The sequence below is a fragment of the Vanessa cardui genome, chromosome 4 (genome assembly GCF_905220365.1).
Source record: "Vanessa cardui chromosome 4, ilVanCard2.1, whole genome shotgun sequence".
Taxonomy (NCBI): Eukaryota; Metazoa; Arthropoda; class Insecta; order Lepidoptera; family Nymphalidae; genus Vanessa; species Vanessa cardui.
The window spans coordinates 3,328,350-3,355,046 of record NC_061126.1 but is presented as its reverse complement, the minus strand read 5'-3'; the positions used below and the strand labels follow the sequence as shown (position 1 = coordinate 3,355,046).

At 36.1% G+C, this 26,697-nt stretch overlaps 1 protein-coding gene across 1 annotated transcript in view; it reads right to left on the bottom strand.

Moving 5' to 3' along the window:
- Positions 1-26,183, bottom strand: part of LOC124544075 (nose resistant to fluoxetine protein 6-like) — a 32,736-nt gene extending 6,553 nt beyond the window's left edge. Inside the window, exons 1-7 of the mRNA XM_047122493.1 lie at positions 24,623-26,183; positions 23,434-23,672; positions 21,578-21,801; positions 19,864-20,012; positions 8,493-8,674; positions 5,624-5,766; positions 2,906-3,074 (exon numbers count right to left, since the gene is read on the bottom strand). Of these exons, the coding sequence (XP_046978449.1) occupies positions 2,906-3,074; positions 5,624-5,766; positions 8,493-8,674; positions 19,864-20,012; positions 21,578-21,801; positions 23,434-23,672; positions 24,623-25,970 (2,454 nt within the window). The 5' untranslated portion in view covers positions 25,971-26,183. The remainder of the gene's footprint in view (positions 1-2,905; positions 3,075-5,623; positions 5,767-8,492; positions 8,675-19,863; positions 20,013-21,577; positions 21,802-23,433; positions 23,673-24,622) is intronic.
- Positions 26,184-26,697: the final 514 nt, after the last annotated feature.

The window sequence follows — 26,697 nt, the reverse complement described above, 5'->3', positions numbered from 1 at the left end:
GCAATGAATGTTCCCGATTTGCAACAAATCATTGATATGCAGAAGAAACAGAGTGGGTGATAGAACGCAGCCTTGTGGAACACCAGCATTGACGAATTTTAAGTCAGAGCATGCACCGTCGACAACGACCTTGATGCTCCGATCTGCCAAAAAGCTGGTTATCCAATTGCATAATTTCCCGGGAAGCCCATAGGAAGGAAGCTTCGAAAGAAGCGCTTTGTGCCATACGCGATCGAAGGCCTTCGCTATGTCCAAGCTGGCTGCTAATGCCTCCCCCTTGCTCTCAACTGCTTCAGCCCACCTATGAGTAAGGTAAACAAGAAGATCACCGGCTGAGCGACCCCGACGGAAACCGTACTGGCGGTCACTAATCAGCTGATTCTCCTCTAGGTACCGCAGGAGCTGGCAGTTAATAAGGGACTCCATTATCTTGGAGAGCAAGGAGGTGATGGCTATAGGCCTATAATTGGACGGGTCTGAGCGGTTGCCTTTTTTAGGGATCGGATGCACCAAAGCTGTCTTCCAGGAATTCGGGACGACGCCTAATATGTAGGATTGCCGGAAAAGACGCGTTAAGACCGGTGCCAACTCGGGAGCACATGTCCGTAGCACGATTGGAGGGATACCATCGGGTCCGCTCGACTTATGAATGTCCAAGGAAAGAAGTGCTTTACGAACTGCACTTTGCCGGAATTTAACTTCCGGCATCGTGTGTGTGATACACACTGCGGAATTGTTGGTGGAGATTTTCCTTGGTCATCCAGAGTCGAGTTCGACGCGAAGAGAGAGCCTAAAAGATCAGCTTTCTCTTTCGCGGTATGGGTCAATGACTCTCCGTCCCTGTGCAGAGATGGAAAAGAGGGCTGACAGAAATTCCCTAAGACAGCCTTAGCGAGAGACCAGAACGCTCGTGTTCCTGAAGGGAGACGCACCAGTCTCTCGCCAATTCTGCCAATGTACTCCGTCTTCGCCCTAGCAATCACGTTTTTGAGGGACCTAGAGGCAGAGTTATATTCCTTTTTGAATGCGCTGGTATTTACATCACGAGACGCAGATGCATTAGCCCAGGTTTGATAGCGTTCCCACTTTCGGCGTGATGCCGTTTTGCAGAAGCGACTAAACCAAGGCTGGGACTTGCCACCGATGGGTACTGCAAAGTAAGGAATGAATAGTTCCATACCCTGAAGCACCACATCGGCAACAGAGTCAGCAGCAGCGTTCGGATCATCCGGCGAGAAACAAATATGCCCCCATGGGTACGATGCAAAAAAAGACCGCATCCCATCCCAATCTGCTGACTTGTAGTGCCATACTCGGCGGCACCCAACAAAGCGAGGCCGTGAGTACCGCACAACCGGCACTGTACTCCGGACGAGACAGTGGTCAGACGAGCCCAGAGGGGGATCGACGATAACCTGATAGCCATCCGGATGTGAAGTCAGCAGAAGGTCCAACAGGGAAGGTGTATGATCCTCCACATCCGGTATTCGCGTTGGCGAGTTGACCAGTTGTGTCAGATCATATGCTAGAGCGAAGTCCAGAACAGATCTACCCGCATGATCGGTGGTGCGTGAGCCGAGCCATTCTGCGTGGTGAGCATTAAAGTCACCCAGAATAATGATCTCTGCGGATGGAATCTGCTGCAGCACGGAATCTGTAGCCATTTGGACGTGCTCAACCAGTCGGTCGGTTTCGGCATTACCGCTATGGGACCTATAAAGGCACGCATAGATTCGCGGATGATCATCGCAGTCTACACGTAGCCAGATAATCGATAGGTCCTGTCCTTCAAGGCTGCCGAGGCGTCGAGAACAGATATCATCTCTGACGTAAACGCATACCCCAGCTCGTGGTATAAAAGAATGTTCCAATTTGTACCCAGGGTACGAGAGAAAAGTCGTATCGGCAGGAGAAGATATCTGGGTCTCGGTTAGAAAGAGCAAGGCCGGCTTCGCCGTTTCCAGATGGTAGTGAACGGCGTTGAGGTTGGAGTTGAGTCCCCTTATGTTGCAGAAGTCCACAGCGAGGGTGGTAGGGGTTGCCTTATGATGCGTGCTCCACTTGCCCCGAGCAGTGGCGAGCGGAAAATCCCCCCCCCCCCAGAATTCGGAGGGCAGCCTGGGCATCCCTGCTCAGGTGGTGTATGTCCTGAGCATGGATGCCCAGAGAGGGATTCTCCACCGCTGTCGCTGATGGTACCCTCCTGGGGTAATTTAACCAAATTCTGCACAACCATCAAGTTTTGGGGGGGAGGGGGATTGGGCCTTCGGAACCTCCGGGCCTCCTCTCACTTACCGGACGAAACGCGGTAGCATAGCCACCACTTTACGCCGATTTTAAGTGAGAGAGTGGTACTTCCCCGGGCGTGCCGGCCCATTCGGCTGTAACCCGAAGGTGTACAGCGTGGCACTACCACTTGAAAAATGTAACTCAACTCCCCCTATACAATTATACCAATATCAGTTTCCTTTTTTGAGTACAATTCCATCGGTCCCTTGTGAGTTCAAGCTGACCGCTAGACGGCGCTGAATCGTCGCTGGAGTTGAAATAAATTAAGAATTTTATTTACTTTCATCCGGACGAAATCGGAACTGCTAATTATTAGTAAAAAACATTAATTTTAGGTAATTATTTTTGAGATGCATATTAGTATACGTATAAAATATAAGGATTCCTTCCGACAACTACACAAAATCATACTTCATTAACCATAATAATTTTGATACATAAAATTGAATATCACTTAACTACAAATATTAAAAGGATTACATGAAATTATATCACTTGAATCTCATCAAAAAAAAATTAAAAGAGTCTGCGTTATTAGAATTTTAGTTGATTTAAAATCTCCTATATTTTATTCATATATTGAAATATTTTATTGTGTATATGTAATACAGCTCACCATATCTTCAAAGCCGTAGTGATTCTGAATGTACAGCAGATTCCACCACCATCCGTTTTGACATAGTTCCGCATTCTTCGTCACCAATGCCCCCCACATCGGTCCTGATGAAATGTCATCCCACACATATGCATAGAAAAGTACCACAGCCAAAAGCGCTGGAGTCAATCTGAAATTACATAGGAAAATATTTCAGCTCTGTGCATTTTCACCAAATCTTTATTGTAAGCTTATCCGCCTCCGTATATATCCTAAATGTTCATGTCCTTAATTATAAATAATATAAATATAAATATGAGACAACATCACATACATTACTCTGATCCCAATGTAAGTAGCTGAAGCACTTGTGTTATGGAAATCAGAAGTAACGACGGTACCACAAACACACAGACCCAAGACAACATAGAAAACTAATGGTAATCTACATCGACCGGGACTCGAACCCGGAACCTCAGAGTGGCGTACCCATGAAAACCGGTGTACACACCACTCGACCATGGAGGTCGTCGTATTTGTGTTTATAATTCATCTCGGTGAAGGAAAACATCGTGATGAAACTTGCATGTGTCTAATTTCATAGAAATTCTTTAACATATGTATTCCACAAACCCGCATTGGAACAGCGTGGTGGAATATGTTCTGAACCTCCTCCAAGGGAGAGAAAGCCTTAACCCAGCAGTGCGAAATTTACAGGCTGTTGTTGTTGTTGTTTTATGTATCCCAAATTTTACGGTGATTTGTGTAAACGCTAAAGTAGGATCACCAAACAAACTCATTATCCCGGTTTTAAGATTTATGACAATTTATTTAAGTATTTAAATTTGAATCGAAATCCCTGCTTAATAAAAAAGTGTTTAATTCGAAAGAACGTAAGTAGAATAATTTATTATGAGATTAACTTTTATTATTACGTTCATATGATTTTGAAGCAAAAACGACGTAGGCGACAATCGATAATCACACATCATAAAAGTAATCCAACCTTTAAGGTTAATTTATCAATATAATTAATAATCGTTCGTCATTGTAACATACTAGCGATCCAGTGCGACTTCGCACGGGTGTAATGCTGATACAATATATTAGAGAATGTCTAAATTATCAGCGATATACAAAAACCTTCCTCTCGAATAACTATATCTATTAATAAAATCCGAAAATATATCAAAATCCGTTGCGTCATTATAAAGATCTAAGCATACATAGGGACAGACGGCCATAAGCGACTCTTTTTTATACTATGTAATGTGATTTATTTTATTTTATTGTTATTGTAATACTACGATAGTTATAATATTTTTATATTTAGCCATTTGAATAAAATAAAAAAATAAAATATGTGTAACAAATATTTTGGTTCCGTAGAATTATTTTAGTTAAATGATTGTGTATATCATTTAACAGAATGTATAATTACGTTCAAAGATTAGACTGATATATCTCTAATTATCTTATTATTAATTATTTCAGGCATTGTAAATTATTGCCTTTGCCCATAGGCACTAGTAGATGATATAAATCACTCTGTATCATCGATGAGTTGCTAACCGTGTGAATTGAGATCTATGATGTTATTTTCCTTGCCTGTAATTAAACTGGCTCAATCAGACTTAAATTCGCAATATAGCACCACAGATTATTAATATTTAGATGTAGAATAATTAGTATGAAGGGTTCATATAAACAATTAAATTTACGATTACCATTAACTCAAGTTATTCTTTGAAATTAATTGTAGTTAAAATATGTATAGATTTATACATTTAAAACTACAAACGAACATTTCGTTTCATGCTAATTTAACTATGATGACAGAAATAGGAAATAGGATGTTACAATATGTCCAAACTTGTTCGAAAATTAAATGCCAATAAAGCAAAACGCGGATACGCGCAATGACACCGACGTGCCATTTGGCACAATATTATTTATATAAAATACATTTACAATAATGACAATTGCAATCTGAACACCACACTTTAAAAACTTAATATTAATAATATATGTATAATCTATATAAATGTGAAAGTAGTTCTGTCTGTTGCTCTTTCACTGCTTAAACAATGAAGCGAATTTGATAAAATTTGGTGTAACGCAAACTTGAAGTCCAAGAAAGGACAAAGGCTACTTTCTTGCCCAACACATGACAAACAAACCTCCCAAAAAACGACGAAACCGCGGGCGACTACTAGTATTTGTATATTTTCATGACATGATACCCAATAAACACGCAACTGGTTTTGACAAACCCAATATAAACAACAGTAACATTGTACGCTTAGGTAAATATCTTTATGAAAAAAAATCAATACTATTACATTATACTGATCCTTTAGTAAATAATAATGACGTCATGATCAATACAAAGAATCGACTCGATTTGTATTTCGAACCTGTTTGAGAAACCTGTTGTTCGTGCCGTAATACAATATAGTATTTTAGCCAAAATTTGCATTGAATGAAACGAGATGGTCGAGTGAACAAATCTTAACCGAGGATAGTGGGTTCAAGTGCAGGCACACAACACATAATATTGATGTACCTGACGTGTACCTATTTATTCATATTGTGATCGGTGGTAAAGAAAAACATAGTATGGAAACCTGCAATCATATTAGAGTAGCAAGCAGTAGTAGTCGCAGAACAAGATCCAAGCCTTCTGCTCGAAATGAGAGGAGACTTTGCCTAGCAGTGGGGCCTTTACAGGCTACATACCTGATGTATCTCGAAAGCAACTTGGCTGCCATTGTATCATTCGTGGACTTGCGATATGAAGTCAATGTACCGCTGAGTAATAAAAAGCAGTCAGTGAACATCCATCCAGCCCGACACCACGACAGAAACGGAGAGGACACGATCTGGAATTAATCAACTTTTATTGCTCACCGAAATAATTTATTTATAATTTTCGTTAATCATTTTTATCAAAAGTTTCATGAATGATTCCACCCACAACATTTCCAAACTTGTATTTGACAAATGAAATAACAATTGTATTAAACAATAATTCTACGAATTCTTCGAGATATCTTGTACTTTATATACTTACAATTTCTAATTTATTACATCTACATTGTATGAAATTAAATTTCATCTGATAGATGCCTAGTCTGAACAAAGCCCATTCAACATTCAGCTGTTATGCCCCTTATAACTCCTTTGTACATATTTTAATTTCTAACTCTATTAATTCAACATTGGTACTAGAAATCTTTTTACAAGTATCTATTATTACAGTTTTCAAATAAATTATATCGCTTTACTGCGAACTGTTCCAATTACCATGTAAATTGCTGCTAAATGAAAATGATTAAGCGCCTAGTAAATTATATTAGCAAAAACTTATATATCCTTTGAATAGATTAAAAATTGTGATGGCGTTTTAACAAAACCAATAAATATCAATATTTTGGTAATCGTTTTTACAGCATTCATATCATTTTTACTTCTTCTTCGCCAAAGCGTAAAAAATAATAATTATAAAAAATATACAACGTGAGTACTATATGCATTTGTAATTATTTTCTTTTTTCCACAAGACTTTTTTTATTTACTTTGGGTTATTGAGTAACATACTACTACTACGTAACATACAACTACGGAAACCTTCAACTTTACGGTTTATATTAGCCGAATATATTTTTTCTGTAAATAAATCAGTGAGTAACGAGACGTTAAACTGAACGGATCTGTGTCACTTTCCCCTGCAAACACAGGACAAAAGGGAGTTTGGGGTGTCCGCTTGGATATTTATCGGTAAAGCCCAATCAAGCATTATAAACGACGTATATCCTCTTAACCGCGATCAAACCCTTTTTTTATTACCTCGCCTGACATTTCAACAGATTTGCATCCGCCGTTGAACTGGCAGTCAGGTCAGACAACCGGAGCGATACATTCCAAATATTTCATGATAATCATATTTGACACCAAGATATATTTTGATATCAACAAATTTTGTAATTCAATCAATATCGATCCCAGCGAACCCGGTTTGTAGCTGTGCTAATACAATTTAGCAAACGCCCTGCATGGTACGGCCTACGCTCTTTGTTTCTTATAGGATAAAATAAATACTTTGTTTCAACTTTGAAGTACTTAATGATGGTCTAACTTGTTAAATAAAACTGCTCTTCGTTATCTGACTAATAGCACACTATCATATTATCGTGAAATAGTATTTAATACAAAATTTGTCACAATCAATCATCAGTCTTAAAGGACATACTTACCACACCTATAATAAGGACATTAAACGATGAAATTAAATAAATATATTTTTACAATAATAGTTTTCAATTTAAATTACTTATTATTTAGAAAAAGTTTGAAACGAGAATTAATTGAGACTCATTCGTCTTCTCCTTTCAAACCTACGTATTTTAACAAACTTTATAAAGTTTAGACTTTAAATATAGATTTTCTCTTCACCTCTATTTATGTATATGTTTATGAGAGTTCTTATATCTGTGTTATCAATATTTGATTTTAATAATAGAAATATATACCTATAGCGTAAGTGATGGACCAAAATACCAAAATCTTATTTCTTAATCATAGCCTAAAATCGAAGCAAATAATCGAGGTGACTGAATTGGAAATATGCCAGTAGCAATAAACCACATGTGCTTATTCAGCAATCTATCACGTGCAAAATTTACGACACCTTAATAACAAAACACTTGCTTTATAAAAATATATTCTATACTTTTTTACATTAAAGTATAAACAACATGGTACACTCTTTTGGATAAATTTAATAACGAAAATTGTTTTAAGTGTTATTCAATTTGAGGTTTATTTATATAAGTAGCTTTATATAGATTAATTTGATTTTTTGTAGTAGAAAAGTGTAGTTTTCATTTGAAATTTCTTAGTTTTCCTATTATTGTGGAATAATTTATAATAACTGATTTGCTGTCACTAAAAATGAAATAAGTATTAATAAAAATAAATCGTATTACAAGTGTTATTAATGTAACAGGCGCCTTTTAAAAATATCAAAATTAGCCGAATGGTTATTGCTCTTATTAAATAAAAAGGCGTCCTATAAAAGAAAAACTACGTCAGAAAACCTGCACGTTTTAATGAATTGCTGCTTTTTCACGCGTAGATACTATGAATAATTCCCTAATTAATATTAGAAGTTTGTTTAGTATATACTATGTTCGTTTAGTATATATTAGTATATACTATGTTGTATGTAATATGTATAGTATATAATATGTTCTTAGGTTTGTATATTTTGTCAGACATGTTTTAAAGAAAGACCAATTTTACTTTACAAATTCGACAAGTACTATATATTTGAAATTTTAGACTAAATATAAAAACAATATTCATATTATTCTATGAGAGAAAAGAGCGTGGGGCGGTCTAAACTTTAAAGTGCATTAACACAGCTACTGTCGGGAGATAACGAACGGTATTGAATGTATTACAAAATTTGTTTATATATCAAAAAAATGAACTCCAAGCACAAAAGTGGAGTTTTGTAAAGATATACCAGCTATTTATTTTATTTATTTATTTATTTATTTATTTAGCTATGATATACAGATAAGATTGTATTGTAAAAACAAACCTCACTTAGCCTGATTCGATTTGTATATGGAGTCAAACCAACAGGCAGAAACTTATGGGCGAACAGTAGCGCAATCGTGGCGACAGCTCGAAGACCATGGATGCAGGCGATCTCATCGCTACTGGCTGGCGCTACTAGCTTACCGAGTGACTTGTAAAGCGAGAAGGCGTACAAAAGTCCACCTAAAATTAAATAATATTCAATTAGTTGTAGTCGTAAAGTAAAGTAAAGTAACAGCCTGTAAATTTCCCGCTGCTGGGATAAGGCCTTCTCTTCCATTAAGGAGAGGGCTTGGAACATATTCCACCACGCTGTTATAATGCGGGTTAGTGGAATGCACATGTGGCAGAATTTCGATGAAATTAGAGAAACGCAGGTTTCCTCAAGATGTTTTCCTTTACCGCTGAGCACGAGATTTATATTTATAAACAAAAATTAAGCACATATATATAGTGGTGCTTGCCTGGGTTTGAACCCGCAATCATCGGTTAAGATGTACGCCTTAGAACACGGTCAAATTCCGATGATCGAATAAAAAAATATTTAAGCAATTACAGTTCACAGTATTAGTAATAATGTCTATGCAACGCTTAAATAGATAATGTATGGTGCATTAGGAATTAAGATATTATGACCCATATGCATATAGTTACACAATTATTCATTTAAGGGTTAGAACCGTGGTTGTTAGAACTGCTGATAAAAGAGCGTGGAATTAATACCTTTTGACTTCCAGGTAGGACACATTACATACATATATAATAATTGTATCTAACTAATATGATTGTATTTTTTAAATGTTGAAAAAGAGTAACTACTGAGTTTCTTGTCGGTTCTTCTCGGTAGAATCTACTTTTCTACCCCTTAATGGAATACTTAATATCCCAATAACCAGATGATATAGGACGACAATTCTATTTTATTTTTAATAGAGTACTTAAATAAAATATAATTTGCATGTTATGCTCTATAGTCTATGTGATTGCTAGCTAGCTCTAATTTTATTCTGGATTTCCGTATTAACGTTTATTATTATTATTGACAAAAGTGTAAGAGCTAAGAGTAGTGTAATAGTATGAGTTCTAAAGATCTGTTCATTAAAGAAGTTCTCCCACTGCGTGTTAAATTATCGTGCATTAACAAATATAATCCAAATGCTTCTTTACTTTGGTTGTCATTGTTCTTAAAATCGTAATATTTACACACTAAGACATCTCGTAAATACAATAGTCACTCATACAAATACATATAGATGGCGTATAAGAGTGCGTCTTAAGTGAATAGATATATAGCAGTGTTAAGTCACCAATAGATTCACTATTGATCGCAATCATAGTCGTATGCACATCATGTGTGCTTGTAATTACGACAATACTTGGCTTTTACAATAAATAACCATGAGACATGTTTTAATTCATCACGTATACACGCTAGAAACATCGTGATGAAACTTATTTATTTACCTTTACACAACAATCCAATAGTAGAACTATGTTAAAGTAATAAATATCCATTGATAAAATTTTGCTGATAAATACAAGGGAAGTAGTAGCTCAACTAAGGGCTGGTTGGTGGAAATCGTAATAAGAACGTTGATGTTTGATAACCACGTACACCCATATAGGTCTCCAGTCTCGTGAACAAGACATTCGTAGACAATGTCGAAATATCGAGCTCCACCGAACAAAATTAAAAAACATGGTAAATATCCCGAAATTAATAACTTTAATAATAACTTTAACACGTACACCCAAGTCCATAACGGTCGATCAATTGCTCAGCTGACCGCGATTTGAATCGAAATAGCCTTTTAATCAATCATCAACAGCCATCTATCAACTTAATTGCATTGCATACGTTTTTTTTTAATAAACTTTGGTTATTTGTGCCCAACAATTCGTTAGGTACCTAAATTTGAACAGAATGAATTCGAGTAATCAAATAATAATAAATTTGTAATATTATCTTTTAGAATGTTAATTATTATTTACTAACATACTATTTACTGATTCGAATTTATAATTATTATTATCTACTGGAATCGAATGTTGATTTCGTTAATCGATTTTAATACAACTTAGTGTTTTATTATCCGTGGAAAATAAATAGTTTTAGCGCGCTTTAACACAAAATAACATTCGAGGAAATTAATAAAATAACGATTTCGTGGTATTAGGTTATTAGTTAATAATTAAAGTAATTACATACAATGTTGTTTTTATACTATTACTATGTCAATGTATTTGTCCAGAGGTGAATGATAATATTATTTTGGTTTAAAAGTGCTAGTTACAGGACATATAGCAATTATTATAACTGCATTATATAATCGTAAATCAACTTTTAAGTATTATAATATCTTTTATTTCATTTTACTGAGGAGGACTCCAAAAAGTATGTTGAATACGCAATTATTTTTATTACTTTCTAGTGCAAATATATTTGTTTTAAAATAGCGTTTTGTTTGAAGTCAGTTTTTCTTTTTATTAAAATTTTTATTTATTAATAACTGTAATAATAAAAATAACCATGTTAATTTAAAATCTTATCATCATTGGCCTTTTCATCTATTACAGATGATTTAAGACAGTGCGTGATTATAATGGACACTTTCGTTGGTGGCTATGCAGACCGATTCTGGAACGGCAAGACCGGCCGCATCTGGAACAGGCGTATAACGCGGCGGATGCGCCTGCTGGCATGTTATCGCTGTCCTGCTGTTTGGCTCTTTTGGTGGCGAGTTTTTCGAACCACGCTGTTTCGTGTAGCTGGACCCCTTGTGCAATCCGAAGCTTCCATCGATCCCTGTCTTCCGCGAGTTTCTCCCATTCCCTATGCTCGATACCAAAGGAAGTGAGATCTCGCTTGACACAATCTTTAAAGCGTAGCAACGGACGTCCTACATTTCTCTTGGCATTCGCTACAGCGCCCAGCAAGACCTTTCTAGGTAGTCTAGAAGCATTCATACGGTACACATGTCCCACCCAGCGCAAACGACGTTGTTTGAGGAGGGCGCTGAGACTAGGAAGTTGTGCTTTCGTTAGGATTGCTTTATTTGTGATCCTGTCCTTCCACGTAACTCCCAAGATATTGCGCACACAACGCATGTGAAAAGCATTAAGCCTGTACTCTTGTTTTGCATACGATGTCCAGGTCTCTGCTCCGTACAAGAGTATGCTCAAGATACACGCTTGGTACACGAGAATTTTAGTTCGGACAGTAAGGTGGTTGTTGTCCCATACTCTTGTTCTAAGCTTCCCAAACATGGTCGCCGCTTTACCGATGCGTATATCGATCTCCGCACTAAGCGACAGATTGCTCGTTACGGTCGAACCGAGGTAGCAAAACTTACTCACTACGTCCAAGGGAACGCCATGCAGCAGTATGACTGGTTTTTCAGCAAATCCTTGGGCGAATATAAGAGTCTTCTTCGCATTGATGGACATTGAAAATAGATTGCACGCATGAGAGAATTTATCCATCATGGTTTGAAGTTCATAAGAAGACGTGGCAATGAAGGCGGCATCATCGGCAAAAAGAAGACTATCCGCGAACATATCTACCCGATTGCGCTTTGACTTTAAGAGAGCAATATTGAAGAGTTTCCCATCAATTCGTGTGTGCAGGTGCACACCCTGCTGTTTGTCACCAAAGGCTACTTTTAAAAGCAATGAAAAGAAAATGCCAAACAGAGTAGGTGCCAGTACGCAACCCTGTCGCACGCCTCTGCGCATTTCAAATGGTTCCGACATTTTTCCGTCAAAAACGGCAGATCCTTTCGTTTCTTCGTGGAATGATCTAATGAGTTTGAGCAGCTTTGGAGGACACCCAACTATTTCGAGTAACTCAAACAGTCCCTCTCTGCTCACGGTATCGAAAGCCTTATTTAAGTCTACAAAGGCTATGATGAGCGGCGTCTGCTGCTCCCTGCACTTCTCCTGGATCTGACGTAATGTAAAAATCATATCGGTGGTTGATCGCCCGGCCCGGAACCCACATTGAGCCTCAGGATAAACGCGATTGGCAAGACATTGTAGTTTACTAAGAATCACTCGACCTATCAGTTTACCAACGACGCTCAGAAGGGATATGCCGCGATATGAGTTGCAATCACCGCGGTCACCTTTCCCTTTGTAAAGGGTGATGATATTAGCGTCACGCATATCCTGAGGTACCGTCCCCTCGGCCCAGCACTTTATTAAGAGAGTATACATAAGCGGAGCAATAAAATCTAATTTAAGCAGCTCAGGGTAGATGTAATCTCGTCCAGGACTTTTGCCACATTTTAGTTGTTTCATGGCGGTTTGAAACTGCTCTACTGTAGGGTCATCGTCTAGCTCGTACCAGGTGGGTAGTTTTGGAATTAAAAATTTAATTTGTGGCTCAATACTAGTTGGCTGCGAGTAGAGTCCAGTGTAATGTTCGACCCATCTTTGCATTTGTCGATTACTGTCACTGATGACAGTACCATCAAGTTCTTTTAGTGGAGCAATCTTTTTAGGAACAGGACCGAGTGCTTTTTTAATTCCACCGTAAACACCGCTGAAATCACCTGAGTCTGCACATCGCTGAATAAATGAAGAGAGATCACGCCAGTATCTGTTCGCATAGAAGCGTGAGCTGCGCTGTAGTACTGACTTGGCCTCTGTAAGTACTTTAAGAGTGGATGAAGACGGGTCCAAGCGGTGGTTAAGGGCAGCAAGTCGTTTTGACTCGAGCAATGGTTCTAGGTGCTCAATATTTTGTGAAAACCAGTCCTCAGTATTCGTTCTTCGATACCCGAAAGCTTTGCCTGCAGACTCCGTAAGAATTTCTTTGACACGATCCCATTCCTCCTGCAGTGGTGCGTTCTGGTCCCAAGACAAGGTCTTTGAGCATACCAACTCCTTAAAGGATTCAACTTTTTTGCCAATCCTGATCTGAGTTAAATCAATTTTCTTGTTTCCAGGAGTTCTAGACGAAAAGATTCTTTTGCGAACCATTGCTGTTTTTGACACTACAAGAGAGTGGTCTGTGTCACAGTCAGCGCTCTGATATGTTCGTGTATGAAGGACAAAGCGAATGTCTTTCCTTCGCGTTAGGATCAGATCCAGTTGATGCCAGTGACCCGAACGTGGATGCTTCCATGAAACTTTATGCATAAATTTGCCTTTGAAGTATGTGTTGGTAACACATATTTTGTGATTTGAACAAAACTCCAGCAATCGCTGCCCATTCTCGTTCATTTTACCGACACCATGGTTACCAAGGCAATCTGGCCAAGCGACGTTATCTTGACCGACTCTGGCATTAAAGTCTCCCAGGATGTAAAGGTGATCACTAGCAGGCACCGCAACAATGGTTTGTGTGAGTTGATCATAAAACCGATCTTTGACTTCCGATGTTGTGCTTAAAGTTGGTGCATATGCGCAGATCAAGGTAACGAAGCCACAGTTACTCAAGAGGCGAAGAACCATTATGCGCTCTGATATTCCTTGTGGTGTTTGTATCGATGAGAGTAAGTCGTTGCGCACAGCAAAACCCACGCCATGCTCGCGGTGTTCTTGCTGATCCTTGCCTACCCAGAAAAAAGTATAATGGTTTTCTTTTATAAATCCGTTTTGAGGAAGCCTCGTTTCTTGCAGGGCCGAAATTGAGATGTTGAGTCTCGCCAATTCAGCATCAATTACAGAAGTTTTGCGCAGATCTTGTGCACAGCCTGTGCCTCCGCAGGTATCCGGAAGGCCTGTCCTCATTGTGCGGACATTCCATGTTGCTAAGCGCATGGAGAAGTGTGTTTGTTTTTTATGGGTTATATCTTTCTTCTGTTTTTTTGCAGGTGAATAATTTACAGCATAGACTATCTAGGTTTTAGCTAGTATTTCCTACACCCATTGGAAATAGGTCAATGCTGAGACGGACCAATACCTTATTGGCCGGGGGCTGCCCAGCTAAAGCGGGCGGTAATTGGTCAATGGACCTACGATGGGCCCTCCCACTGTCAAGAATGACCCCTAGCGCCCACGCTTACGCCTATTAACGTAGACTTATAACTGGTAACTGCCATTCTTCGCGTTAGTTTCACCGCTGTTGGACTGCGATGGCGGAGTGTCCTCTCCACAGATGTTCACTGTCAAGCCTGGGATACTATTTAGGAAATGAAGGTTTTCCCACCTTCCTGCATTTCCCTCTCGACCTCGCCAGCTAAGCCCACAGGAGTGAGAAGTCACTACGTGTGGAGCTGGTTTGGTTGCAGGAACTAGCTCGTGCCTAACGGAGATTCCAATCCGGGTTTATTTCGAGTTTTCCTTCTCTGATGATGGCTTTTGCAAGTTCCTTTTTTAAAAAGAAAAAAAAAAAAAAAACTGCAAAATACGGCCAACATCCAGTACCGCAGTCGCCTCTTACGACACCTGGTACTTGAGGGTGGCACTATTCTCCTCCGCCGATGCCACACGGCATTAAAATCTTATATAGTTAATATAATTGATGAAATAGTTGTACGATAACTAAATCCAAAAAAGAGTACAACATAAGTAAGGGAGTGGTTTAAAATTCAATTGCAAGATTTAATACAAATATGCTGTCATGTGGATTTAATAAAGACGCGTATAAAAGGGGTATTGCCGAAAATAAAAAGTCAGAACATCAAATTGCTGCTGTTTCCTATCATTTTGTAAAAAGTCTCGTTACATTGAGTTGGTTCAGTCGACATATTCGTATCTACGAAAATAAAAATATCAAGTAAACTCAAGCGTAAAACTCGATGTGACGTAAAACTGTCGTCAGTCCCAATTTACATAATAAATTATTTCGTTCGTTGATTTAGAAAAGAACTCAAGTTTCTAACTGGGGTTTTTGAGGCCTCTAAATTTATTTATGTAAATACAAATTTCGCGGGACGCTGGCGTTGTTGGAGAGAAAATACGATTTTTTTACGCACCTAATAGGATACAAAGCAACGCTTTTATTTATTTTTTACAACACACTCGTTCCCACTTTCCCTGTTTTTTTATGATACATAACCTATTTATTGCGATTGAAGTTTAATGCGGAACAACTTTGTAAATAATTGAAATGTTCAGGATTGATTCAATTCTTTACATGTAAATTTGTATTTTTGTGATATCGGTTGACGGACGAGCAAATGCCGCCCGATGGTGACCGCTGGCGCTATAAGAATTATAAATTATTCCTAACATCACCATGCGCCACTATCTAAGTAGGAACTAAGATGTTACGTCTCTTGTATCTGTAGTTACATTGGCTCATCCCAGAACACAAGATACTGAGTACTATTGTTTGGCGGTAGAATATCTAATGAGTGGTGGTACCCAGACGGGCTTGCACAAAGCCCTACCACCAAGTAAAGTACTTAAATACATATAGTAACATTTTACCAGTGTATCTATTAACATTTTATAATATAAGAAAAATATAGTTAGTCCGAGCGGTCGTATCGTGTCCTGCTTACAAAATAATTGTATAGTAATACAAAAGAAATAAGTTGATCCATTGTAAAGGACACGTGTTTGACAATCTATTGATTGTGGATTATATTTAAAATCCATTTCGTGGGCGGTATAGGAGGAAAACATTGGGATGTGCGACCAGCCGGCACGGCATTGTAACAGTGCAGTGATATCAGAACGATTTTTTACGCTACTTAAAGGAGGGTAAATTGAAGTTTATTTTTTTTTTATTCACGCGGAGTTTTATTTATAGTCATTTAATTGAGCGGAGATGGCCCAATGGTAAGAACGCGTGCATCTTAACCGATGATTGCGGGTTCAAACCCAGGCAAGCACCGCTGATTCATGTGCTTAATTTGTCTTTATAATTCATCTCGTGCTCAGCGATGAAGGAAAACATCGTGAGGAAACCTGCATGTAACAAGTTTCATATAAATTCTGCCACATGTGTATTCCACCAACCCACATTGGAACAGCGTGGTGGAATATGTTCCAAACCTTCTCCTCAAAGGGAGAGGAGGCCTTTAGCCCAGCAGTGGGAATTTACAGGCTGTTGTTGTTGTTGTTGCTGTTAATTTGTTTCATTGCGTCTGTTGTTAGATACATAACAACGAAATCGAGTTTATTCTCAACGGATGGCCCACGACAACACGTGATTTAATAGATACTTAGTGTTCTTTAATTAAATCATACTAAATTATGAACGTAAAATTAATTTTACTATCATTATAAGTAATATATCTTAAAAAATTATTATTAACAACTAAACAAAAACCACCGACCTTTTTACTAATATGGATACAAGTCAAAATCGAGTTTTATCGACATTTATGATTTAAAATGTATTTTCAAAAACGTAATAAAATTAAAGAATTAGTTTTTATAACTGTGACTTAATAGCCATAGCTTTTTACCTGGACTAAAGGTCACGAGACATATTTTGATTTTAATAAATTATAAATATTGATGTTACAATATGATTTAAGCATGAAATATATTCTAATCAAAGAATCATTTTATTATTAATCAAAAACACAAATTCTATATTCAGAACAATGATTTAACAACAAATATATTTACGGGCTAATGTACTTCAAAATCTAAACAGAAAAATGTGACAATCAACATTAAACACATTTCTTTATACTTTTTTGAATGTATCGCGAGTAAATTGTTTTTAACAGGGTTGTAATGTAAGGACTACTTTACATAACGTAGAATTATTTCACTTATAATCATCTAAAGTCAATGAAGGAGAGCGTTTCGTTATGTCACCTGCTGTTAAGTTACGTACAGGCATCGATCTTGATAATGCATGAGACAAGGAATAGTCCTACATCGAGGTACTCTTTCTAATTCAATACACTTAATTGTATCTTCGCAAATAATATAAATTTTTATTATTAATGTGGCGTCAATGATGTTGTAGTAAACAGATATGTTATTAACGCGCAAAAAGTGAAGACTAGAAAACGTCCTAATTGGGACGTCTGCCTTTAGTCGTTTTACGTAGTAATACGTTATAATACATCATAATTACGTTGTAATACGTTTTGCGTAAATAAAACATCTAGTTATCCCTTTTACTTATTGTTTTTATCAAGCTATCCTTTTTAATTTTAATGAAATGTAAAAATCAACAAAAAAAATAGGTTTCCGGCGCTACACACTTTTATCTGTTGTTTAGTATGGGTGTAACATATCTGTTTATTAGAATATCATTGTGTGGCGTACACAGTGTTGTGCACTTGGAGAGCCTATGTCCAGCAGTGGACAAACTCAGGCTGATGATGATTGATTATTAGGAACGACTAGCATCCCGTCCCATCGTACAGGTGGATATAAGTATTTTCTTATATCTTTACCTTTTATTTATATTTTTTGTTGCTTTCACCGACATGTTTAAAAAATTTGTTCTATTTCAACATATTTACACAAAAACCGATAAGAATTATATACCTAAACCGTCCTTATGAATCCCTATGTCTATTAGTGACAACCTCATGATAATCCGTTTAGTAGTTTTGGAGTTTATCGCAAACATACAGCGAGACAAACACGACCGGGGGACATTGTTTTATAATTTGTAGTGACTTAATCTCTTACCTAAGTCAAATATTACATTTTATGTTTAACTTAAATATTATTATTTATTATCTTTATGATAGAGTTCGTATAAAATCGCATCATTTATATAATATAGTCATAATGTCACCGGGGTCATAAATCACTCGTCTGACAGATCACGCATTGATAAATATGTCGTAGGACTAATAACATCAGACAATTAGGTGACGTGACCCGACATGCTGCAACGTCAATTTGGAGACCTGTGTGTAATTCATGCTAATTAAAAGTGCTGGCGACTTTGTATTGATTTGAATCACAATCGAGTTGAACTCTTATTGCTTAATGTAGGTTAAGGTGAAAGAGATACGTTGTGAGTAAATCATTTCGATGCTATTAAAGTTGAAAAAAAATCGAATAATACGTATTTAATCGTTTTTAACTTGTAACGAGAGTTATATTTCGTTATATATTAGTTATGTTAGTAAAAAAAGTAGCCGTATGTAAAAGTAAGTAAAAGTAGTAGTATGTTCTTTCTTGGAGTTCAAGTTTGCTTCTATAAAATTTTATCAAATTCGGTTCAATGGTTTGGTCGTGAAAGAACGATAGACAGACAGATACACAAAGTTACTTTTACATTTATAATATAAATATAGATATCCAATAAAAAAATCATCGAAAATCAGCAATAACCCTGAATAACAGTGTGTAAGATCCTTCGGACTCTGCATGATACAAGTGTGTGATTTGTCGGCCGTCTATGTCTATATCGGACTATATACTGTAATGGCTAAAAGATAGCTTGCTTACTTCTTCCTAAATTAATATTTTATAAAACAAAATTATAAGAGACTTTATTGAGACTCTAACAGGAACATTTGACATACAACAACAATAAACAACAACAGCCTGTAAATTCCCACTGCTGGGCTAAAGGCCTCCTCTCCCTTTGAGGAGAAGGCTTGGAACTTATTCTACCCCGCTGTTCCAATACGTGTTGGTGGAATACACATGTGGCAGAATTTCTATGAAATTTGTCACATGCACCTGCATGTGACAAATTTCATAGACATTCTTCTTCCTCACGATGTTTTCCTTCACCGCTGAGAAGGAGATGCATTATAAAGAAAAATTAAGCACATGAATCAGCGGTGCTTGCCTGGGTTTGAACCCGCAATCATCGGTTAAGATGCACGCGTTCTAACCACTGGGCGATCTCGACTCTCGTCGAGACATTACATAATTACATTTGACATAATTATATTGAAAAATGGTATCATTGGTTCGGAATACAGATTCCTACTAGAAACTATATAATGGTTACTATTTTCCATCAATTAAATTACACAAATATGTTAATAAATTATAAATGAAAAACTTTTAAATGTCTTCGAGATAGTTAATTAAATTTCTGACATTCTATTAAAGTCAAAGACGCCATTAAGTAGAGAATCCAAGCAAAAACTTAAAAGGAGGCGTTCGATCTGTGATTTGTGGAGAATTTAACTAAGATTGTCATTGATGATTATGGTACCACTAATAATTTTATACCATTGGTAGTGTAAGTATTTACTATTTTATTGTTTACTAGCGGCTGGTCCGGGCTTCGCACATAGACATAACATTTTTTTTTTTATAAGTTTACGTTTTATGTATATACTTCTTGTTGCTTTTTCCTGCATGACTTTGAACAATTGTAGTTCTATTACAATTTATTAACGCAAAACCCTTCGTAAATTCTACACTTAAACCTTCCCTGTGAATCCGTACAGTAGTTTAGAGTGTATCGCAAACATACAGATAGACAGACGGGGAGGACACTTTGTTTTATAATATGTAGTGATTTTTAGTACCTGGACTTTCCTTGTCTTTTTTCGTTTCCTCTTTTTCACTACTATTTTCTTCTTCCTCCTTTTCCTCCGTACTCTCAGGAGTATTTCTTGCAAGATAATCTTGTAGAGTTGCCAGTAACACTAATATAATTACCATCGCGTAGAACGATCTGAAAGTAGGAAATAAATTAATTATCAATCAATTTCAAGACACTTTTGGATGATTATATAATAAAATACAGTTACTATTTCATTAATAGTATTCAATTAAAAAAGAAAAATTGAATGTCTTGATATACAAATCGTGTGTGGAAGTACAAAATATAAGATGTATTTACGTATACAGAAATTGAATTCATTTGTAAGAGTCGTGGGTGGGTATTTGGGATATCGGATTATAATTCGATACCTAATTTAAATACATACTTAATGTATGGATGTGTAAAGATGCGCGCTGATTTATCTTTCAGTTCATAAATTGTTTATGAGCCATTATTCTTAACTATATACATCGACATTTAGTTTTATCTACGAGTATTTTCTGTATATTGTTATAAATGACACTCGAAAATCTTATAATATAATTTATTAAAAAATACCTATATTTCATTACAAACAAAAATATCTAATGTTTGAGGGTTAATTTTAAATAAATTTATAAATCTTAATAATATTTTATCTATAGTCTATTCCAATTCGAGAATAAATAAACATAAAAGAACCATGGATTTACTTAGTACAGGAAATTTGCTAATAGCTCGGCTATATTGGGAACTACTAACAGCTCTTCCCGGTTTCGGATTATATCACCTAATTATATTCCTTACAAATGAATAACCTTTATGAATGAATAAAATAAAGCAAATGAAAGACCCTGACCTTCGATCATCGGTTCGTAACTTTACGTGGAATAACTCCCTTATTCATCACTAGCAGGCATTCCCACTTAATATTCACATGTTAATAAATATGTGTAGCTAATATAAAAGTAATAAAATAATAAGCCATGTTTATCTCTATCCAAATTAAATATGAAGTAATAAAATAAGGGTAAAACCTGCTTATCGTAAAAACGCTATTTCGTTACCCCAAATCAAACCGTCGTATCCTTATAGAGTAGGTAATTTGGTTATATTATCCTGAAGCATTAAATTCATAAGAAATTCGCATTATATACGATCATATGAACGAAAATTTAATTATTATTTATAAAAAAATATTAACGTTAGTAAAACAAATATTGGTAAAGTGCTGCTATATGTCATATGGTAATGTTAAATAGCCCATAAATATAATGAATCAATGGGCTATCTATTGTTAGATCCAGAGATTAACGCGTTCAAACAAACCCCTATTTGGAGCTTTTCAGGACGCGTTGAATGTCAATCTGTATCTTTAATTTCACTGAAAAATAACAAACTTTCTTGGTGGTAGGGCTTTGTGCAAGCCCGTTTGGGTAGGTACCACCCACTCACCAGTTATTCTACCGCCAAATAACAGTACTCAGTATTGTTGTGTTCCGGTTTGAAGGGTGAGTGAGCCAGTGTAACTGCAGGCACAAGGGACATAACATCTTAGTTCCCAAGGATGGTGGCACATTGACAATGTAAGGAAAAGTTATTTTTTTTTTACAGCGTCATTGTCTATGGGTGATGGTGACCACTTACCATCAGGTGGCCCATATGGTTGTCCGCCAACCTACACCATAAAAAATAAAAAAATAAAAAAAACTTACAGCGTCAATAAAGTTGGCATATCCAGCCATGCCTTCCACCAATTTGGAGCTCTTCTTATATGACAATCCGCTTCATCGACCTTCACTCGTACACTTATACCAGTTTTATACTGGTAATGTTTGATGGCATCTCGAAGTATCACCTCGACGTCTTCTGGACCGCATGGCGATGGAACACACACCCCCCAGCTCAATGTGGAGAAACGCGGCACGAAGTGACCTGGCTAAACGAATTATAAAACTGCTCAGGATATTGACATCAACAACAACAACAACAACAGCCTGAAAATTCCCACTGCTGGGCTAAAGGCCTTCTCTCCGTTTGAGGAGAAGGTTTTTGGAACATATTCCACCACGCTGTTCCAATGCGGATTGGTGGAATACACATGTGGCAGAATTTTTTTGAAATTTGTCACATGCAGGTTTCCTCACGATGTTTTCCTTCACCGCTGAGCACGAGATGAATTATAAATATAAAGACAAATTAAGCACATGAATCAGCGGTGCCTGCCTGGGTTTGAACCCGCAATCATCGGTTAAGATACACGCGTTCTAACCACTGGGCCATCTCAACTCATATCATACGTATAAATATTTATGTTTATATATACATAATTATGAATAGGGTGATGAGATCGATGGGAGGGTTTCGTCAAATTTCACCCCAAGGATGAAGAATAAATGGGATTTGGAATACAATAATGACATTTATTAATGTCTTTACGTTGCGATAGTTTTTTTTAATTTTGTTAAGAGTAATCTGTTTTAATTTTTTATGTAAACACGTATATTAAATAGATAGGATTTTATAATGATTCCAGATTAAGTATTTTGGAAATCTCATCAAAATTAATTTCATTTTTTAAAAATTTCTTAGGTTAATCGTTCATATTTCAACACAAATACTAAAAATAACAAAGTTTATCAATGTTTTAATATGCAAAACAATAAAAACCATTGCAATCAATTAATTCCTTCTATCATAAATTAACTATAACTATCCGGAGTTGCATTAAACCAGTCTTCCACGACAGAACAATACATCCACATTCTAACAACAATTACTTGTCTTGCAAAACTACATGATTAGAATCTAGCACAATATTTTTCGAAGGGTTTTTATTATTTCTTTAATTCTGCGAGCTGAGATGGCCCAATGGTTGGAACGCGTGCATCTTCACCGATGATTGCGGGTTCAAGCCCAGACAAACACCACTATATATATGTATGTGCTAAATTTATGTTTAGAATTCTTCTCGTGCTGGGCGGTGAAGAAAAACATCGTGAGGAAACCTGCATGTGTCTAATTTCATCGAAATCCTGCCACATGTGCATTCCACCAACCCGCATAGGAATAGCGTGGTGAAATATGTTCCAAACCCTCTCACTATGGGTAATCTACAGGCTGTTACTTAACTTTTAATTCTGCGTACAGTAATAATATATATTTAAATATCATGTCCCTATAAATGACACTTAAGATATTCAGTGTTCGTAAAAGTACAAATCATTTCCATAATATTGTAAAAAGCCTGTGACACCGATTTTTAATTACTTTTAATGAGCCTCATAATAATTAACTTCAACTGTGCGACACTTTTTTATTTCCATCTGACTGTCATTTTCGAGGCCATTACACAGGTCTTTAAATTTTTCATTACATTTTTAGATTTTGTACAAATACATAATTTTAGGACTTATGTTTCTGCGTATTACGATTGATACAAAAATACAGTTTGATTTTCAATTAAATTTTTTTGCTGAATGAGACATATGACAACTGACTTCCCATGAGGGGAATTACTCCAGGTATAAATTGTATACAGCATAGATATAAAATTTGGATTAATACTCACATCATCAATTCTACTCTTGAATAAATTTCTTCCTTGAGCCAAATGTACCGGCGCTTCTAACTCAGGATGTTCAGCTTTCACGTCGACCATAGCTAAGCAATATTTCCCTTGTATTTTGACCACACTTCCCGTGTCTAATTGTACTCTGGCTCGAATCCCCAAACACTGGTCGAAGTCACCCAACTGTATGCCATTACCTTGTAACAACCCCGAGGGAATCTTCGCTGTTGCATCAAGCACTGTAATGAAAAATTCCACTTTTGTTCAACTATGCAAACCCTTGGGGACGGTCCGTAAACAGAAATGGAGTTCGTCAAGGGCACTTCTATGTCCATTGTGTCTGTTTTTATGAAAATATGTTTTTAAAGATTTTTGTAATCATTTGAACTGTTATTCTACTAGATTTTGTAAACGTATTTGACTTCGACTTTGCATAGTAACAGCTGTTCAGTAATTCAAATATTATTATAAAAAAAACAGCGCACAATAACTTGTAATATATAATTTAAAAAAAATTAAAAGTTAAGCTCTTTGATAAATTGATACTCAACAAGAAATTAAAAAAAGTTTAATTTTAAAAAATTTAAATACGTTACTGCTCCTCTGTGGGGAAATATAAAAAAAATATTTCGACGTATATTTATATTTTGACTCATAACGATATCTTATGTCAAAATATAATAGATAATTAAGAAGTTATGCAGGAACAAATAAACAAATACTCATGTATGCATAGCCTACTGAATCATTTTTTCGTTATTATGCCTTTTAAATTCACCTTAGACGAGTGATGAAATGATTAATTGAATTCCTGTCTCAGAAGTTATTAACAGGTAAAAATGTATGTCAGTTTTCATGAATGTTCTGTATAACCGTTTATATATTAAACAGTATAAAAAAACTAAAACATATAAACGTCAATGATTCAATGTACTTATTGATTATTTATTTATATTTGTGCACGATACATCTGTTACCTACTAAATTCTAAGAACTAGCGCCAAAAAATATCTTCATGAACTAAACACCAGACGATATCGAGACATGGCGATAATAATTGCCTACGTATGTTTCCTCTACTATAAGAAACAATTTACTCAATATATCTTTAATACTAATATATTCGTTTTTTTTTTCATTATGATTGTTATGATTATATGATAATGAAATTCTTACATAGTGTACTTACTGTTTAAAGCCCATAATTTTGTACCACGTAACTGCCTTAATAATATTTGTCCATGGCGCCGACACTCAGGGTTGTGTATACGAGAAAAATTTGGAGCAAACGTAGGAAAAAATGAATAAAAATCCTCAAATTCACTTTTAAATAAATTACGCCTAACCAAAGCATCTGATAAGTGTTGCAAACGTACATCTTTACTATCACTCTTAGTTTCACTTGTCTTTTTATCAATATCTACTTCCTCAGAATCTTTTATCTTATCAGTTTCAGCCACGATTTTAACCTTTTCTTTCTTTTCAGGAAGAACCTTCTTAGCCTTCTCTTCTACTCGATCAGGTTTTTTTGAATCAATTTCTATATCGTCTTCTTTAATTTTTTTAGTGACTATTTTTTTTTCAATTTTTTTCGATATAGTATTGTCTTTATCCGTTACGTCATCTTTCGCTGTTAAAACAACTTTGTCAGAAGGGGGCTTGACTATATTTAATTCTTTAGGTCGCGCAGTCGTTGTTTTTTCTGTAACTTTTTTTAATATTTCATCAGAACTTTTAATAATCTTTTTGATTTCTTCCACGCGCAATTCATCTTTTTTTTCTTGTTTCGCAGGTTTTAAAATTTCATCTTTCGGTTTCCGGGTGTCTGGCGGTATTATTTTTGGCGGTAAAATTTCAACCTTTTGTTTCAGATGAACTTTAGATTCAGTTTCCTTTTCTTTTATTTTACCATCATCTTTGTCATCAACGTGTTTATCAATTTTTTCTTTTATTGTTTTAGATTTTGCTAAAGGTACATCTTTATAAATATGTGGTATTTTATCAACCTTCTTTTTAGAGTCTATTGAACTGCCTTTTTTTGTTTCCTTATGTTTATAGTCGTCATCGTCGTCTTCGTCATCGATATCACTATCGTCGTCATCGTCGAAGTCTAAAACTACTGAGACTTTCTTACTTCTAGTTTTAACTTTGGAATCACTTGGCAATTTAACACTTTCAAAAGAACTTTTTTCTAAACCACTAACATCGTCATCATCATCATCTTCATCGTCGTCATCAGAAATATTGTGTTTATCAAATGTAGTTTTACTTAACTTTTCCTCAATTAAATGTCGCTTATCTTGTATAACTTTCTTTATATCTTCAAACGAACGTTTTGCACTATCTTTTTTAAAAGTGTCTAAAATTGGGTCAAGGTTAAGGTCATTCACATCACAATCCTTACATTTATGCCTTCTCAATTCTGATTTGACTTCGTGGGAACTTCCAGGTAAACGTACACGAAATGCACTTATTACCGTCACTAATAGAGGAACTGCGAATAAAATTAGAGCTAGCGTCCATCTGTGGCACACCATGGCCGACGCGTGAGACGCTCACGGCGCCATCATACGTTCGACTGAAACACACTTCAGCGATGTGCTCCGTTGCTATTTCCGTCACACTCGCAACTCTTCGGGGAACATTTACGGATCTTTCATTGATGGTAGTGAACTTTCCAAGGGTATATATTTATTATTTCTTATCAAAAATTTTAGACACAAAATATACTTTCCCGGCCGAAGTTAAATCGAGTATACGAACGCGAGGGCACCGTTTATGGCTTACGGCCAAGATTAGTGTAAAAATAGTATTGCAGAGGCGATTGTCCGGCCCGCGAGTCGAATTCATGACGACTGGATTGATTAAATTACATTTCAGTGATTGATTGACATATAACGTAATCATAGTAAATAGTCTTTAGAAACATACTCCCAACATATAACCATATATATAACACGGTTGTAAATAAAACCCTTGCCTCTCTGGCTTTGGTCTCGTGGTAGTTGGTAATGCGGAAGACAGTCAATGTTATATCACCACTACACGAATAGACTTTTTTAGATTTGAATGTTACGAGATTAATTTTAATGATTTGATTAAAAATTAGGGTTTTGGTTAGTAGTAAACATACACTTTATAATTTTTTTTGTGCTAGGTAAAATTTGACCTTGGGTCTTTCTGTGATGATTAATGAATTGATGAAATTTGAAAAGTTATATGTACCCTAAATTAAAGGTTACTGTCAATCTTATTCATATTAAA